Source organism: Hylobates moloch, unplaced genomic scaffold (assembly GCF_009828535.3).
Source record: "Hylobates moloch isolate HMO894 unplaced genomic scaffold, HMol_V3 SCAFFOLD_45, whole genome shotgun sequence".
Classification (NCBI taxonomy): Eukaryota; Metazoa; Chordata; class Mammalia; order Primates; family Hylobatidae; genus Hylobates; species Hylobates moloch.
This window is the reverse complement of record NW_026652320.1, coordinates 608,308-626,703: the sequence shown is the minus strand read 5'-3', so window position 1 is coordinate 626,703 and position 18,396 is coordinate 608,308. Positions and strand designations below refer to the sequence as shown.

General features: G+C 42.8%; 1 protein-coding gene across 2 annotated transcripts in view; it reads right to left on the bottom strand.

The window, feature by feature from the left end:
• Positions 1-535: 535 nt before the first annotated feature.
• The window catches only part of LOC116463622 (aquaporin-9), a 56,754-nt gene continuing 38,893 nt past the window's right edge, over positions 536-18,396 (bottom strand). Inside the window, exons 3-6 of one of the 2 annotated variants that reach the window (XM_032146801.1) lie at positions 13,488-13,625; positions 11,673-11,791; positions 7,096-7,313; positions 2,313-2,487 (exon numbers count right to left, since the gene is read on the bottom strand). In XM_032146801.1, coding sequence (XP_032002692.1) covers positions 2,313-2,487; positions 7,096-7,313; positions 11,673-11,791; positions 13,488-13,625 — 650 coding nt within the window. Of the gene's footprint in view, positions 2,488-7,095; positions 7,314-11,672; positions 11,792-13,487; positions 13,626-18,396 lie in introns of both variants that reach the window. The other variant, XM_032146803.1, reaches the window with a different exon arrangement.

Genomic DNA, 18,396 nt, shown 5'->3' with positions numbered 1-18,396 from the left:
AGATCGAGACCATGGTGAAACCCCGTCTCTACTAAAAATACAAAAAATTAGCCGGGCGTGGTGGCGGGCGCCTGTAGTCCCAGCTACTCGGAGAGGCTGAGGCAGGAGAATGGCGTGAACCCGGGAGGCGGAGCTTGCAGTGAGCCGAGATTGCGCCACTGCACTCCAGCCTGGGTGACAGAGCGAGACTCCGTCTCAAAAACAAACAAAAAAAAAAACAAAAAAAAGAAGTAGGGAGGGAGGAAAACCATTGCTCTAATCCATGAGGTTCCCAAGACTCTAGAATCCTGCCAGGAATTACCTGGCCGCTACTGGACATGGTCAAAGAAATTTTAGACCCGTGTGATTTACCCAAGTCAATGTTCTCAACCTTTGCTGCATTTTAGAATCACCTGAGATGTTTACAAAGGACCAGCTGGGCACTAGTATTTTTTCAAAAGTTCCCCCAGGAAATTCAAATTTGTAGACACAGTAGACAACCTCTGAACTAGACGTACTTAGTAATCTTAATACTTATAAAAACCAACCAACCAACCAACAATGACCCAACAATTTTATTTCAAATAGGAAATATCCAGGTAGCTTCAAAGCAAGAAAAAAAATCCCATATGTCCATAGATTGTAGAACGTAAGTCATCAGAACCATTTCACATTTGCTTTCTGTTGTTCTGTTATCAGCATAAAGCAGTTGGGAAAACGAATGCCTTTGGGAATTCTGGGCTTTTTGACAGTTTGACTGAAGGTGCATCCCTTGATGTAGAGCATCCCCTGGTGCTTGTAACTCATAGGCGGTCTTTTGTCAAAAGTAACATCTATTAGAGAACTTCAAGGGGAAAAGACTGAGCCAGAGGAAATCCCTTGAATGTAATGTTTGGTGCTGGCAGGAAGGAAGATGAAGACTTAGCAAGACCAGAGGTGGCTTAGAAAGGGAGGCCTTCTGATAATGTTTTTCAGCAAATGAAAATTATGATTAAATTGCTACCACTTTCCTTCATCCGTACTCAGTAAGTGTGAGAATAGACCCAGACAATGAGGGTCTTTCTATCTTAAGATTGAGGAACATTTTGTCCGGAGGTGTATATATTCTAGAAGCTGCCAATTCCACTTCTGGCCAGCCAGGAAGATTTGGCAAAGATTCTCAGCCAGCTACTGATCTTCTGAAAGGTAGAGGAATGCATTAGATAACGTTCAACTTTCTGCGTGCTCTTGGACAGCTCAACTTATCTTCCCTAAGATTTTGTTTCTTTATCTGAAAAATGGGCAATGTGGCATTTGCCTCAGATAGTCATTATGAGGATTAAATTAGATAATGTGTGTGAAAGTGCCTTGTGAATTGTTAAGCCCAATAAGGTAATATTATCTTTTTGGAGACCTCCCACTCTGAAGATTCAGCTAGACCAGGATCCAGTGGCTTTCAGTTTTGACTTCTAGGGTATGTGTAAAATAATGGACAAGCACAGTCGTTGATATAACTTGTCAAATGTCTATTCTCAAGTGGGCAATTAGGAAAATACATTTGAGCTAAAAAGACAGAGTGATGTATTTTTCATGACTGAGGTTACAATTGTATTTTAGGTTATTATATACTAAAGAACAGGAAATTAATTGGTGTCCTCTAAAATGCAGGAGAGCAAGAGATTAATCTGATAAATGGTTTCCATTAAAAATTCCATTTGGCTTCTCAAATTCATCTTGTCTCCTGCAGTTTCTGAATGCCACAATGTCCTCCCCTTGTGCCTTCCAGCTGCATTCTCTTGCTCCCTACATCACTAGGTTTGGAGAATATCAGTATTTATACAAATCCAGTAGCACAGCATAACTAGAAGCTTAACCCATTAGCTCCCTAATTCATGAATATGTTGACTGAAACCATGGTTTTGTCTTTCAATTTAGGGTTTGGTTGATACTCACAATGTAATCTTTGTCGATACTGAAGAAAAGGGTTTTGGTGACACCATTTCATACAGATAGTGCAGCTGAGACCACCCAAATGAGACTATCGTCAAGACGCCAAGTTATTAGTGCTTACCTAGGAAGAATTCCCATCAAGGATGAAATAAACAGGGCAGGAGAGAAAGCTGTTTCAGGGGACGGTCAGTGTTATTCTGGGGGGTGGGGGTGGGGGACACTGGTAGAGAAGTCGTCAGTGTTTCCAAACTTTTACTCAGATGCTTTTCCAATTAGGTGTCCCATATGGCTAGCAGACAAAACTGAGTGGATTCCACCTCAGGCTTACAAAAACACAGACACTTAGATGCCATCTTTCTGAAGAGAATCCCAAACTGATTGCAAATCCAGAGGTGAGCATGCCACTACATGATGACACTGAGTTCATATTTCTCTGGTTTGTCCTCACATTGTTCTGCCTTAAAGACTGAGTCAGGCTCTGGATGGTGGATTTCGATGACAAGAACATAGATGAGGCCTCCAATGACAGCACCAACCAAAGGGCCCACTACAGGAATCCACCAGAAGTTGTTTCCAGCTCTGAAATCAAACAAGAAATTAGTGATACATTTCTTGGCCTTCCTCCTGGTATTACTGTCTAGTTTTTCACTGACTTGTTAGTCTTTCTCACGCTCATGGTTCCCTCTTAACTCAGAAGAGCTAAGTATAAGGGGGGCTAACTGCAGCATGGCAACTGTCATCCTTGACTTTCCACTACACCTGATTTCAGATGATCTATTTCATTGTCCTATTAATATTTGTGAGATATTATGTCTTATTTATTTTCCTTTTATAAAATATAGTGCCTGAGCCCATCGTTATGATTGAGGGCCCCTAAGAAAGTTCAGGTCAATTATTCAGAATTGCCTTTCCCTCATCCTGAAATAATGATGCCTGTGGATTACAAGTAGAATGTAGAGAGATTCCTGGGCATCATTAGTGTATGAGGACAATCAAACTAATCAATCAGGAAACGTTTTTCAATCAATGAATGAATTTTTAAAAAATCTAAGGTGGATGTGTGAATTGCCTTCTAAATATAATTTAAATCAGTACTTATTTTTTAAGGTCATAGCTTGAGGCTACCCTCTGATAAGGCTGTCATGCCATGACTCTCTTTCTTCCAGAAATCCTCAATGTCAGTACATTACAGGAAAGCTATAGTTCTGGGGAAAAGCAGGTATCTTTGTGAGTTGTCACCATCTTCTTTGGAGAGAGAAAATTCATGTAAGTAATTTCTTAGAAAGGATCAGGAAAGCAAACAAGTATACAGTATATTGTTTAAGGATATATACATTTAAGATAAAAGTATTTTTAAAAAGTAGGGGAATGGTAAACACAAAACTTCAAGATAAATGCAGAGGAGGTGGGAGACAAGAGGAGTACCCAGAGGCATGTGAGAATTTCAGTGTTCTAGTTGGATTCTAGAAGGACCCATAGCTGTTCTTTTCATCATTATGCTTAATAACTACACATATGTTCCATGTGGCCTTTTGTATATCTCAAACTTTGATTAGAAAGGACGATAAAGGAAATAAGCAGGAAACGAGAACCCTGTCCTAGAATCCAGGAGACTAGGTCTAATCTCAAGATTATCCAGAAGGTCTTTGAGCAAATCAAACCCCCGTTCCCCACCGTGAGCTCCATTTCCTCCATCTGCGTGGTTCCTTCCACCTGGGGCACCTAAGTGGTCTCCGAAGTCCTGCATTGCCCATGCAGGGTTGATGGATGAGCACTGAGCCTGAGCATGGCAGCCACCAGATGTCACTGTTACCACATGGCAGCGAGGATGCTGCACTCGGCTCCTCTCACAGTGCCCTTCCCCAGGCCCCAAATCCAGATGGATTTTTCTAGGGGAGGCACATGGAGGGTGGCTGCATCTCCCATTTGGCTGTAAAGACTTGAAGTCTTCTCTAGAGGTCAAAACATGAAGGGAGTATAAGCTACCTGTTGGATCCATCATTTCCTTTTATGTCAAATCTCTTCCTGTCATTTAGCAGATGAAGGTCCAAGATATCAGCCAGGGTACATGTCCTCTTCACTGGCTGGATGCTTTTTCTTTTATGAGACTGGACATGTTGTATCAGGTTCACAAGTCACAAATGGAGGTGCTCAGATGTGGTTACCTGCCTAGCCTAGTCCTATATGCACACAAATAGTGATCACTTGCACCCTGTGATTTGGGAGATGCCAGGAACATGTCTATGTTAACTGTCCAAAGGACCATCTTTAGGGATTCAATACTTTGGGTCAACTATTTGAAAAATTTAATAATACTCCTGAGAGCTTTCACTGATTAAGTTATTAACATCTTAATGTGAATAAGTGGAGAGAACTTTGATGGGAAACATCTTAACATTTAAAGGAAAAACCAAGAGTCAGCCAGGGTCTGTTGACTCTTGCCCTCATCAGACCCTCTGGCATCTCGCTGTCCCTGCCATCATTCCACTGCTTGCCATTCAGGGATACGTGGGGACCTGGGAGCAAGGTAGCCTTGTTTTTTTTCTAAGACCTTAAGTGTAGGTCCAAGCTAGGATATCTACTGAGGGATTTCCCTTGAATATAGAACTCTGAGGAAATGAGACACTCTAAGAACACTTTGGAAGCCTGTTGTCCCTCAAAGGTTTTGGGGAGAAATTTTTGGTTGAGGATTACCAGCCAACCCTACTCTTTCCTAATGGGTTTCTACTTCCCCACTCTCTCGTTTTTCAATCAGTCTTATAGGATGATGCCAGATTAATTTTGCTAAATTGACATTCTAAACCTGCCAAACTTCTGCCCCAAATACTTTGCTACTCCCTGTAACCTACAAAACAGGGAGCAGAAAAAAAACCAAAATTCTCATTCTGGGAGTCCAGGTCCTCTATGATCTGACAACGGCCCTTTCCAACTTTCTTTCTGCACCCTTCCAGCTAGACTAGATCACTTGTGATTTTAACATTGTGTCTTTGAATAACGGTTCTCTCTGCCTGAGATATCCCCTCTGTTGCCTGTTTAAGCATATCCAAATACTATAAATGCTCCCACTTCCACTCCCACTCCCATAATTCTTAAATTTGGAGCTGTAGACCTCTAAACTCCTGGAGTTAATTAGTCAAATCTCTCTAATGACACCTGACCTCTTCAACCTTGTGTAAGAGCTTCTGGAATAACCTCTTAAGTAGAATATAAACACAACAGTGAAGGACAGAAACTAGGTCTTATCATCTTTAGTGGAGAGCCTTGAGTAAGATATCAAGTAGCTGCATGAATGAATAAATGAGTCCATGGAAGGGAAAAGATCCTGATGCTAGCTAAGGACATGGGACATTAGGTGATTCCAGCATTCTCCTCCACATGGGTTCTCCTAACATATACTTAACAGAGCAAAGAGACACTGGGCAAGAACTCCATCTGTTTTGGAACCACTATGTCTCTTTAACTTTTGAATGAATCACCAAGGAGGGCTCAAAGGGGGTGGGAGAAGAGCATGGTCTCCAAGACTGAGACTCTGGAAGGTAGAATTAAGGGAAACTCATGGGCTAATTCTGGGCTCTGGGAATAAGGAGATCCTTAGGACATATGTTTTTGATGCTCCATTGGAAGGATACAAGAGATCCATCCTAGTTGGGGACATTTTCATGTTCTAGTTTTGATGATTCTAGGACAGAATTTCTCAACCACAACCCTATTAACATTTTGGACTGAATAATTCTTTGTTGTGGGAGGTGTGCTGCGTGCATTGTAGGATGCTTAGCAGCATTCCTGGCATCTACCCATTAGATGCCAGTAGCATCCCCTTCCCTCAGGTCCAGCCGTGACAACCAAAAATGCCCTGGGGGACAGTTGCCCACTTCCGGTTGAGAACTGCTGTTCTAGGAAATTTATTGCATTGTCAATTTCTTGAGGACAGGGAATGTTGACTGAGTTGCTTTGCATTCTTCAATCCCTAGGAAGAGTCTGGCGCATAGAATTCATTCATTCTTTTATTCAATACCTTTTTATTGAGCCTTTCTATGAGCTACACCCTGTTCTAGGCACTGTGGATATACCAGGGGAAAAGGCTGTCAAGGTACTCGTGGCACTTACACTCTAGACGCTCTGAGTGCTATCTGTGGTGGTGATCTCAATGGTACCAGTTATTTTAACTTCTTTTTCACCCTGGTGAAAGGCAGGCCAAACTCCGATGACTCTATGTCTAGGTCATCATTTGGAACACTCACGTCCTTGTTCTCACAGGAAACATTAAACTAGAATTTGCTCACACATATTTTTCCTACTTTTCTCCATGGTGGAGCCCTGTTTCCTGATGAACCAAAGTGAGCTCCTTCCCCATAAGGAGTTGCCGTGGGTGGATGAGCATGCGCCTCTGTGACTGCATGCAGGGAAACCAGGAAGTAGTGACGGGGCAAAGTTTGTCCTAGAAGATAGGTACCAACAGTTGGCATATTTCCTCAGCACATTCTGAAGTGGAAAGCATGGAGTCTTGCCATTTCTGGGGCAGAGGCTCCATCTTATGTCTGTCCTGTCAGGAAGTTCTTACTCATATCTCCAGAACCAAGTCAGCTCTCACATTTGCAGTCATGTCTTTCCCAGCTTCCCTGGCAGTTACTCACTTGTTATCTGTGTTCCTGCAGCACTTTTAGGGGTTGCCAGAGCGCTTATTATATTGCTCAAGGCAAGTGCTTTTGCTGATTTGAAATTTCCTTGCTTAGCACAGTGACTAAAGCATAGATAACTCCCAACAAATATCTGTGGAAAAAATGCAGCATAGGTTGCATGGTTCACGAGGAAGAGCCCTGTAGTGGCATCAGAGGATGCAAATTCTAGTCCAACTTTGTCACAAAGTGAATCTGCAGACAAGTTATACAGCTAAAATGTTCACATAAAATCATATAGCAGTTGAGGGATTATAATTATGTGGGACAGTTTTATCTCTATTGAATTTACCTAGAGCCGCTCTCTTTCTCTGTCTCTCTGTCTGTCTCTTTCACACACACACACATCATGCCACAAAATACCAGTGAAATGTCCCACGCTTATGACCAGAGTGTGCAGTTAACATTGGCGCTGTCGTCTGAACTTCCCTGGATCTCCATGTCAAAGCCCCGCCCCGCTGGTGAGGCGCAGCGTGACTCTGTCTCTCTCCTCCCCACCACTGTTACTTACCTGAAGACTTCAAACCCCCAGCCTGCCAAGGCAGTGAAAAGTCTGGGACTCAGGTCTCGAGCTGGGTTCATGGCACAGCCACTGTTCAGTCCCAAGGAGGAAGCAATGACAATAATCAGGAGGCCAATGACAATGGGCTCTAGGCCTCTGGGGGCTCCCAAGTTTCTGGAGTCAAAAATGGCAAAGACGATTATGAGGAGTATTGTGGTGGCCACCACCTGGAGAGGGAGAAGTTGAGCCAGGTCATTTGCATTTCTCAAAATCATCCCTTCTTACTATTTTACAATATTACATTACTACTTTACTTATATGCCTAGTAATAACTGGCATGTGCTGGGTGAATAATTGTGCCAGTCTCTCTTCTTTCCACAGCAATTCTAGAGGAGAAGCTAATATAATTCTCATTTACAGCTTGGTTACCCTACACACTTAGTAGGTGGCAGTCAGGTTTGGATCCAGAGAGTTTGGCTCCAGAGACTGTTATCTTAATACCACACTATCCTGCTAAGCTACTACTCAGCTAAGTAGAACAGCAAGCTGCAGGCTGGAAAAATGAATGAAAGGCTTGTTCAAATTGGTGAGAAAAGCAATGTGAGATATCAATAGATGAGTGTGCAAAGGAAATGAACAGAAAATTCAAAAAAGGAAAACAGAATTTGGAAAGCAGTGGTAAAAACTCATTTGTAATAAAATAAATCCAAACAATATCAAATGTTAGGAAAAGGATACCCGTTATTTCAGGCTTTTCTAATAGATCTAAACAAGTACTATGCTTTTAAAAGGAAATTCAGCAATAATTTAGCAATATGCATTCAAAAACATAAATTTATTTATATAATTTGATGCTGCTGGATATTTGAGAATTACACAATGGAAATAATCTAAAATGTGGAAAAGTCATTTTAAAATGTCCACTTTAGCAAAATTTATAGTACCAAAAAACTGGAAGCTTTTACTCTTTTTTTAGTCTACTATATAGCCATTAAAAACTATAAACATAGAAGCTATGTAGTAATATTTAAAAATACTTATGACATTAAGTGAAAAAAATTGTATTTTTTTGTTTGTGTTTGTGTTTTGTTTTGTGTGTTATACAGCTGTCCCTCGGTATCTGTAGGGGATTGGCTCCAGGACTTCCTGCAAATAGCAAAAATCCATGGATGTTCAAGTCCCCAATATAAAATTGTGTATTATTTGTATGTAACCTATGCATATCCTCCTGTATACTTTAAATAATCTCTAGATTATTATAATACCTGATATAATGTGAATACAGTATTGTTTGGGGAATAATGACAAGAAAAAAGTCTGTACATGTCCAATACAAATGCAATTTAAAAATATTTTTGATCCATGGTTGGTTGAATCCATGGATGCAGAATCCATGGATATGTAGGGTTGACTCTACTTAAAAACACACATAAAAGAAAAATTTTAAGACAATAAACAAAACTGATAATAGGTATTTGAATTGGCCAATTATAGCTGGTTTCTATGTTATTAATTTTCCAAACTACTGTTTTACTTTAACAGTTAAACGATAGCTATTATTTATTGAACATTTATTATGTGCCAGGTACTTCATATGCTTTACCTCATTAAAACTTCACAGTAATGCTGTGAGGTAAATCCTGTTATTGTTCTCAGTTTATAGATAAGAAAACTCAGGTAGAACAAGGTTAAGACGCTTGTCCAACGTCAAACTTGTAAGCAGAAGAATCAGGATGGGAATCAGGCAACTGATTTTAAAGTTTAAGTTCATTATCATTTCATCTGCTTTCCAAAATAATAATGTTAAAATAATTTTTAATTAATATTAAAAGACACATGTTCCCCTAAGAGCACTCTTCTCTGGAAAGCCTTCTCCAACTCTCTCTTGCAGAGTAAAAGCTCCCAACTCTGGGCTTCCATGACATTCTGACTTGACTTCTATCACTGTCCTTGTCACTCTGCAAAAGAGTATCTGTTTACTTGTTAGATTGAGCCTCAGACTCTGAACTCTTTGAAGAAGGAAGAGCATAGAGCTGTACTTGGCTAAGTAGGTGCCCAGTAAATAGTTATTGGGTGAATAAGTGATTGATTATTAACTAAACCAAGGAATAGGCTTGAACAGTATTTAGAGCTAAACAACTTAGTAATCTTGAAATAAGGTGACCCCAAAATATGGTCATGATGGCCAAGAGCTCGGTTGGGTGTTGACTGACTGATAATTGGCAATTTTTGGAACTCTCTCCAAAGCCTAAGAATACAGAGAGCCTTCAGAGTTTGCTGATGGTTACAGCCTCAGGATTTTCTAATACTCGCTTTTTCTACTTGACTATATACACAATAATGGGCTTAGAAACCATGACCTTAGAGAAATTGCCAACTCAATCTGAGACAAGGACACAATGAAGGAAGCTCAGGATATGGTATGCAGGTCAGCATTGATCAAGATACAGCTTTGGGAGGCTGAGGCAGGTGGATTATGAGGTCAGGAGTTCGAGACCAGTCTGGCCAACATGGTGAAACCCCGTCTCTACTAAAAATACAAAAATTAGCCAGGAGTGGTGGCTCACACTGGTAATCCTAGCTACTCCGAAGGCTGAGGCAGGAGAATTGCTTGAACCTGGGAGGTGGAGGTTGCAGTGAGCTGAGATCAAGCCACTGCACTCCAGCCTGGGGCAACAGGCTCAGTCTCAAAAAAAAAAAAAAAAAAAAAAAGCTTAGAGAAAAACACCGAAATAACCAAAATTGTCCTAGCTCTTCTATGCTCTCTGCTTCAAATTTCTATTATAATATGGTCCCTATACTCCAGTTTCCTATCTAATTTTCTTCTTTTTTGCCCAGGCTGAAGTGTGGTGGTGTGATCATAGCTCACTGCAGCCTCCAACTCCTGGGTGCAAGCTATCCTCCCACCTCAGCCTCCCAAGTTGCTGGGACTACACACAAGCACCACCACGCATGGCTAATTTTTGTATTTTTGGTAGAGGCAGGGTTTTGCCATGTTCCCCAGGCTGGTAGTGAACTCCTGGGCTCAAGTGAACTGTCCACCTTGGCCTCCCAAAATGCAGGGAGTAAGATGTGAACCACCATGCCCAGCCCTGTCTAATTATATCTTATTTTGCATTGTTTCCTTGTTCAATGCTCTTCAACTAGATTCAAAATTTCTGGGCAGATACTGTTTACAAGGCATTTTTTCTCATCTTATTCTTTTTATCCTCATAAGTAACTTCATGAAGGCTCATATTATCCCCATTTTACAAGTGAAAAACTTGTGACCCAAAAAATTCAGTACTTTGCTGAAGCCACGCAGGAAGTTGGAGGCAGAACAGCTATTTTAATTCAAGCATTCAGACTCTGCATCTTGGATCTTTACAACTCACATTTACTTGTCAGTCGTTCAAGCTCCAGACACAGGGCCAAGCACATAGTGAGTCTTTTTTTTTTTTTTTTTGAGACAGAGTCTCGCTCTGTCGCCCAGGCTGGAGTGCAGTGGCGCGATCTCAGCTCACTGCAAGCTCCGCCTCCCGGGTTCACGCCATTCTTCTGCCTCAGCCTCTCGGAGTAGCTGGGACTACAGGCGCCCGCCACTACGCCCGGCTAATTTTTTGTATTTTTAGTAGAGACGGGGTTTCACCGTGGTCTCGATCTCCTGACCTTGTGATCCGCCCGCCTCGGCCTCCCAAAGTGCTGGGATTACAAGCGTGAGCCACCGCGCCTGGCCATAGTGAGTTTTTAATGAACACTTGTTGCCTGTTTGATTTATTGATGAAAGTGGAAAGTAAAAAAGCTGAGGACATAAGGGCATAGTTTTTCATCCATACATTGAATGGAGGTGGGCATAGCTGATGAACTGGAAGATCCATTTTATACACATGCCCATTCTGATCTGCTCCACTGTATAAGTCCTGATCATAGAAGAAGAACTTAGAGATACTGAAAAATATAGCCTTCCTTCCACTGCCCTGACCAAGATAACCAGCAGCCTTCTTGGGACACAGTAAGGGAAGAAGAGTCTTTTGAGTTGACATTGTTAGTCCTGCCATAAGCTGACCAAATAGGTGTGCTATTGGTTACACCACAGTATGCTTGGGTGCCAGAAGCTTGTTTATCAATAAGCAGAGATACTTCTAGCCACCTTGAGAGTTTAAATAAATAAACCTATGCACATGGTGAGACAGAGAGGACGGATGATCCCCTAGGCTCAACTACCACCCTTCACAGTCTTTGATTTGAAATAGAAATGTTTTCTCTTGTGGCCTCCATGCTTAGACCACTTGTTCAAAAGAGTCAATAGTGAAGTGAACTCCATTTGTGTCTACAGGGATTGAAATGTCTAGTCATTCACTCTTTTCTGGATCTCAACTAATGTGAAACAAGTGTATGTATTAAAGAGGAAGGAGAAAACTGTTCTGGTGGTATCAGCTCTCTGCAAAGGTAAAACGATTATCAAGAAAGCTTGGGTTATGCCCAGCAACCTCTGCCTTTGGAAATACAATCTCTCCTTTCTGATTGGTCTCTAGTTCTCCAAAGCATTCCCCTTATGAGAGCATATCTTTTCACCAAAGTTAAGTCTTTGTTGAATCTACACTTACTTGATCTGCAAATGCATTCGCCAGAGATAGATACGGAGCTGGGTATGTTGCAAAAATGTGTGCTGTTGCATTTTCTCCCACGATCAGCAGTTTTCCATCAGCAAACGACATAAGTCCATCTATGAAAGAGAAAGCTCTGGCACATTAGTGTTCTCTGGGAAGAGTTGAAGGAGGCCTGTGCCAAGCCTTGTGCTAAACAACCAGTCACTCAGGTTGAGCTTGGCATAGCCATGTCATTTGTCTCTCTCTACTTCCGAGGAATGATAGTTTTAGAGATGCCCAGGTGAATCCCAGGATGGGGGGTCAAAGGAAGAAGGCCCTTGGCCTCTCTGAATGGCCCACTCCAAACTTGGACAAATTCTTCTTTGATAGGGTCCTGGGAATGAATTCTCTTTTGGGGGAATTCTTGGACTTTTCGAGCTCAACTGAAAGCCAAAGTGGGGCTTGGTCTTGCTCTAGGAATACTTTGTAATTCCCAGAGGGCTCTCAGTAACCCCTAATACCACTCCAGAATTTGAGGATGTTGCAGTATACTGAAGATGCCCTTAGAGCCAGGGGTATGGCAGCCACTGCCACAGCTAGCACTGACCCCAGGCCATTCTTGCCACAGCAGCAGGCTCTGAATTTCCTGTGTGTTCTTGAATTCCCTTTTAGCCCTTTTAGACTCTAATTCTCAGAGAGACACTCTATGGGGAAAAGTCCCTTTCCATAACATATTTCTTTTTTTTTTCTTTTTTTGGAGACAGGGTCTTGCTCTGTTGCCCAGGCTGGAGAGCAATGGCATGATACTGGCTCACTGCAGCCTTGATCTGGGCTCAAACAATCCTCTCCCCTCAGCCTCCCTAGTAGCTGGGACTACAGGTGTGAGTTACCACACCTGGATTATTTTTATTTTATTTTTTGAAGAGACGAGGTATCCCTATGTTGCCCAGGCTGGTCTTGAACTACTGGGCTCAAACGATCGTGCCGCTTCTGCCTCCCAAAGTTTTGGGATTACAGGCATGAGCCACCACACACCCAGCCATCCATGACTCATTTCTCTAAGGCCTGGTTCGTAAATTCTACTTCCTAAGGTCTTCAGTTTGGGAGTCATAATGTATTAAGACTTACCTTGGGTTAGAAGGAAGGAGCTGCTTTAACAGTTGATTTCATGGGAACACCAAGGTGTTTTAGTTTGAAAGGCCTCGAGAGTCATCTAATTCAATTCCCTCATTTTCCAGAGGAGGAAACTGAGGCTAGTCATATCAGATGACTTATTTAAGTTGCACAGGTATTTACTTAACAGCTAGAACTAAAGTCTGGTCTTCTATCACCAGTACTGTGTTTTTCCCAAGGACTGTTGCAGAGTGGAAGCCCTGGCTCTTTGATAGAAGGGCAATGAGGCTCCTACCCAGACCACATCTCTGCTGTGTCTCTTCCTTCAAAGACATCTTCCCAGAGTCCTTCTCTCAATACTTACTTGTCACACCTTTGCCACCAGAAAACACCTCCTTTCCCAGCCAAATCAGAGACAGCAGTCGGGAAGCCACTGGCCTATTTCTTGTTGCATGGATGTTTATGTTGTAGTGCTGGCTTGGCACAAAGACAGGCTTCCTTTAAGTTCTGCTCCCCATGTAAGATATGACCATTTTCATTAAGAGGATTCATGAATTTGCTGGAATGGTAATATGGCCTCATTTTCTCAAATTAAGAACTTGCTGTCACTTGTAGAATGCTTCCCGTTCTTGCTTTTTCTCACCTGTGCCTACCAAGTAATTCTGACTTTCAAATTATGCCCAGCTCTTTCTAACCTTAGGACTCAGGGACTTTACTCACCATAGTAAATGCCAAAGAGGGTTGCAGCCCCCACAAAGGCTCCCAAGAACTGGGCTCCCACATAAAATGGCAGTTTGAACCATTTCATCCGTCCAAAGAGACACATTGCAAAAGACACAGCTGGGTTGATGTGACCACCTGCAAGGGAAGATTGGAGAAGTGAGAGGGCAGGTTAGGAAGAAGAATATACAGAAAACCATCTAGAGACCTCAGGTGGAATTCAGTCTTCTAGGTACAGAACTACTGCCTGTGAGGAGAAAGAGGGGTGTGTATGCACATGAAAGAGAGAGTGTGTATCTGAGCGGGGAGAGAGGGAGGACTGATCATTTTCATGGCATCTCCTTGATAACTGTTTAGAATGTTTATCTTGATGAAAAGAGAGTCAGGTATAAAAAGAAACTTGATGTGCTCAAGTGGCTCTTTTTTTAATAGGGTTGAATCCCTCTATCTATAAAGCAATCACCCCAAACAGACTGATGCAGCTATTAACTTTGATATCTTTTAAAAGTCAATATGCTTATCCAATATACGTATAAGATTTAAATTTATATCTAGCAATTCCTCCAGCCATGCCCAGAGGATATAAAAACAAGCTCAAAAGAGATGTATCTTTAAAGGAAAATGACTGTGGGTTGCTGAGGGTGGGGGCATAGTTGATTTTGAGGTGGTCACAGTGTTTGAGTGGCTTGTTCTCAGTTCCTCTGCATAAACAATGCATTTCTCTCCTACACAGAAATGTAGCAACCCTTTCCTGAGCCCAGCCCAAGCTCCAGCTAGAGAAATCAGCTTCCTTGACTTGCATCCAGTCATAAAATCAAATAGAGAGTTTGCTCTGTGGTTGGTCTCTAACATCCCCAGCTGGCTTTGCTAGTAACAACAATAGCAGCATTTATCAAATACTTGCCGGACACCATTGTAGGGGTAGTAGGTGCATTTGATCCTCTTAAGAACCCAATGAGATGGGTACTACTCCAGTTAACAGATGAGAAAACTGAGACATGGACGGAAAGTAAGTTTCTTAAGGCTACATGGTCAGTAAGTGGAAGAACCAGGGTTCACATTCAGGTTTATCTGAATTCTAGAGCCTATGTTCTCTGCTATACCACTTCCAGCCCATCTTCACCGTGTTTATAAAGGCTTCTCTGCTTTTGTGGGCAGAAAAATAAATAAAGAATTTTAAAGAATTGTCTGAGCATATAGGCTCACTTCCTAGTGAAAACAGATGTTCATTTGAGGAATACAGATGACATTTTTTGTGGAGGGGGAATCAGATACACCACACTGAGATGTGAACTTTCAGGCTGTGGACTTTGTTGTAAACAAAAGAGAGTCGATGGTGGTGATGATGATGATGATGATGATGATTATCCTGCACAGAACCAATAGGTGCACTTGTCTCCAGAAGCCTCTACCACTCCCTGTGGAGAAAGCAATCCTTTTTCCAAGTCTCCAGGGCAAAGTGGACTTGCAGTGGGTGGGGGGATTCTGGCTGCTGGCTAAGCCACAAGAGGCCTTTCTTCACCTGCCCCTGCCACTCAGTGGCTACAATGAGCAAGAAAATGCCAGTGTATTGAAGCACAGATGATTTCCTAAAGCCTTATAAACACTTCAACTGTTGTGTGTTTCTTTCAAAACCAGGAGAGCCACAATTCTGGAGACTAGCAGTACACCTTACCAGGGAAGGCTAGAAACAGGGGTTAAGAGGGAGGAGGGGGCACACAGGGCAGTGGGAAGTTCCTCTTCTCCCAGAGGCTTGCTGCAGAGTAGCTGCCTCCAGCTGCCTTGTGGTAACCATTGTGAAAGGAAAAGGGATGGGGGGCTAGGCGCAGTGGCTCATGCCTATAATACCAGCACTTTGGGAGGCTGAGGTGGGTGGATCAAAAGGTCAGGAGTTCGAGACCAGCCTGCCCAACATGGTGAAACCCCGTCTCTACTAAAAATAGAAAAAATTGGAGGGTGGAGCCAAGATGGCCGAATAGGAACAGCTCCGGTCTCCAGCTCCCAGCCCCAGCGACACAGAAGACGGATGATTTCTGCATTTCTGCTTGAGGTACCGGTTTCATCTCACTAGGGAGTGCCTAACAGTGGGTGCAGGACAGTCGGTGAAGCGCACTGTGTGCGAGCCGAAGCAGGGTGAGGCATTACCTCACTCGGGAAGCGCAAGGGGTCAGGGAGTTCCCTTTCCTAGTCAAAGAAAGGGGAAACAGACGGCACCTGGAATATCGGGTCAGTCCCACCCCAATACTGCGCTTTTCCAATGGGCCTGGAAAACGGCACACTAGGAGATTGTGTCCCGCACCTGGCTCGGAGGGTCCTGTGCCCACGGAGTCTCGCTGATTGCTAGCACAGCAGTCTGAGATCAAGCTGCAAGGCGGCAGCGAGGCTGGGGGAGGGGCGCCCGCCATTGCCCAGGCTTGCTTAGGTAAACAAAGCAGCCAGGAAGCTCGAACTGGGTGGAGCCCACCACAGCTCAAGGAGGCCTGCCTGCCTCTATAGGCTCCACCTCTGGGGGCAGGGCACAGACAAACAAAAACTCAGCAAGAACCTCCACAGACTTAAAGGTCCCTGTCTGACTGACAGCTTTGAAGAGAGTAGTGGTTCTCCCAGCACGCAGCTGGAGATCTGAGAACGGACAGACTGCCTCCTAAAGTGGGTCCCTCACCCCTGAGCAGCCTAACTGGGAGGCACCCCCCCAGTAGGGACAGACTGACACCTCATTCAACCGGGTACTCCTCTGAGACAAAACTTTCAGACGAACTATCAGACAGCTGAATTTGTGGTCTCACGAAAATCCACTGTTCTGCAGCCACCGCTGCTGACACCCAGCCAAACAGGGTCTGGAGTGGACCTCTAGTAAACTCCAACAGACCTGCAGCTGAGGGTCCTGTCTGGTAGAAGGAAAACTAACAAACAGAAAGGACATCCACACCAAAAACCCATCTGTACATCACCATCATCAAAGACAAAAAGTAGATAAAACCACAAAGATGGGGAAAAAACAGAACAAAAAAACTGGAAACTCTAAAAAACAGAGCACCTCTCCTCCTCCAAAGGAACGCAGTTCCTCACCAGCAACGGAACAAAGCTGGATGGAGGATGACTTTGATGAGTTGAGAGAAGAAGGCTTCAGACGATCAAACTACTCTGAGCTACGAGAGGAAATTCAAAACAATAGCAAAGAAGTTAAAAACTTTGAAAAAATATTAGAAGAATGGATAACTAGAATAACCAATGGAGAGAAGGGCTTAAAGGAGCTGATGGAGCTGAAAGCCAAGTTTCGAGAACTACGCGAAGATTGCAGAAGCCTCAGTAGCAGATGCGATCAACTGGAAGAAAGGGTATCGCTGATGGAAGATGAAATGAATGAAATGAAGAGAGAAGGGAAGTTTAGAGAAAAAAGAATAAAAAGAAATGAACAAAGCCTCCGAGAAATTTGGGACTATGTGAAAAGACCAAACCTACGTCTGATTGGTGTACCTGAAAATGATGGGGAGAATGGAACCAAGTTGGAAAACACTCTGCAAGATATTATCCAGGAGAACTTCCCCAATCTAGCAAGGCAGGCCAGCATTCAGATTCAGGAAATACAGAGAACGCCACAAAGATACTCCTCGAGAAGGGCAACTCCAAGACACATAATTGTCAGATTCACCAAAGTTGAAATGAAGGAAAAAATGTTAAGGGCAGCCAGAGAGAAAGGTCGGGTTACCCACAAAGGGAAGCCCATCAGACTAACAGCTGATCTCTCAGCAGAAACTCTACAAGCCAGAAGAGAGTGGGGGCCGATATTCAACATTCTTAAAGAAAAGAATTTTCAACCCAGAATTTGCTATCCCGCCAAACTAAGCTTCATAAGTGAAGGAGAAATAAAATACTTTACAGACAAGCAAACGCTGAGTGATTTTGTCACCACCAGGCCTGCCCTAAAAGAGCTCCTGAAGGAAGCACTAAACATGGAAAGGAACAACCGGTACCAGCCACTGCAAAAACATGCCAAATTGTAAAGACCATCGAGGCTAGGAAGAAACAATAGCAACTAACGAGCAAAATAACCAACTAACATCATAATGACAGGATCAGATTCACACATAACAATATTATCGTTAAATGTAAATGGGCTAAATGCTCCAATCAAAAGACACAGACTGGCAAACTGGATAAGGAGTCAGGACCCATCAGTGTGCTGTATTCAGGAAACCCATCTCACGTGCAGAGACACACATAGACTCAAAATAAAGGGATGGAGGAAGATCTATCAAGCAACTGGAAAACAAAAAAAGGCAGGGGTTGCAATCCTAGTCTCTGATAAAATAGACTTTAAACCAACAAAGATCAAAAGAGACAAAGAAGGCCATTACATAATGGTAAAGGGATCAATTCAACAAGAAGAGCTAACTATCCTAAATATATATGCACCCAACACAGGAGCACCCAGATTCATAAAGCAAGTCCTCAGTGACCTACAAAGGGACTTAAACTCCCACACAATAATAATGGGAGATTTTAACACCCCACTGTCAGCATTAGACAGATCAACGAGACAGAAAGTTAACAAGGATATCCAGGAATTGAACTCAGCTCTACATAAAGTGGACCTAATAGACATCTACAGAACTCTCCACCCCAAGTCAACAGAATATACATTTTTTTCAGCACCACACCACACCTATTCCAAAATTGACCACATAGTTGGAAGTAAAGCTCTCCTCAGCAAATGTAAAAGAACAGAAATTATAACAAACTGTCTCTCAGACCACAGTGCAATCAAACTAGAACTCAGGATTAAGAAACTCACTCAAAACTGCTCAACTACATGGAAACTGAACAACCTGCTCCTGAATGACTATTGGGTACATAATGAAATGAAGGCAGAAATAAAGATGTTCTTTGAAACCAACGAGAACAAAGA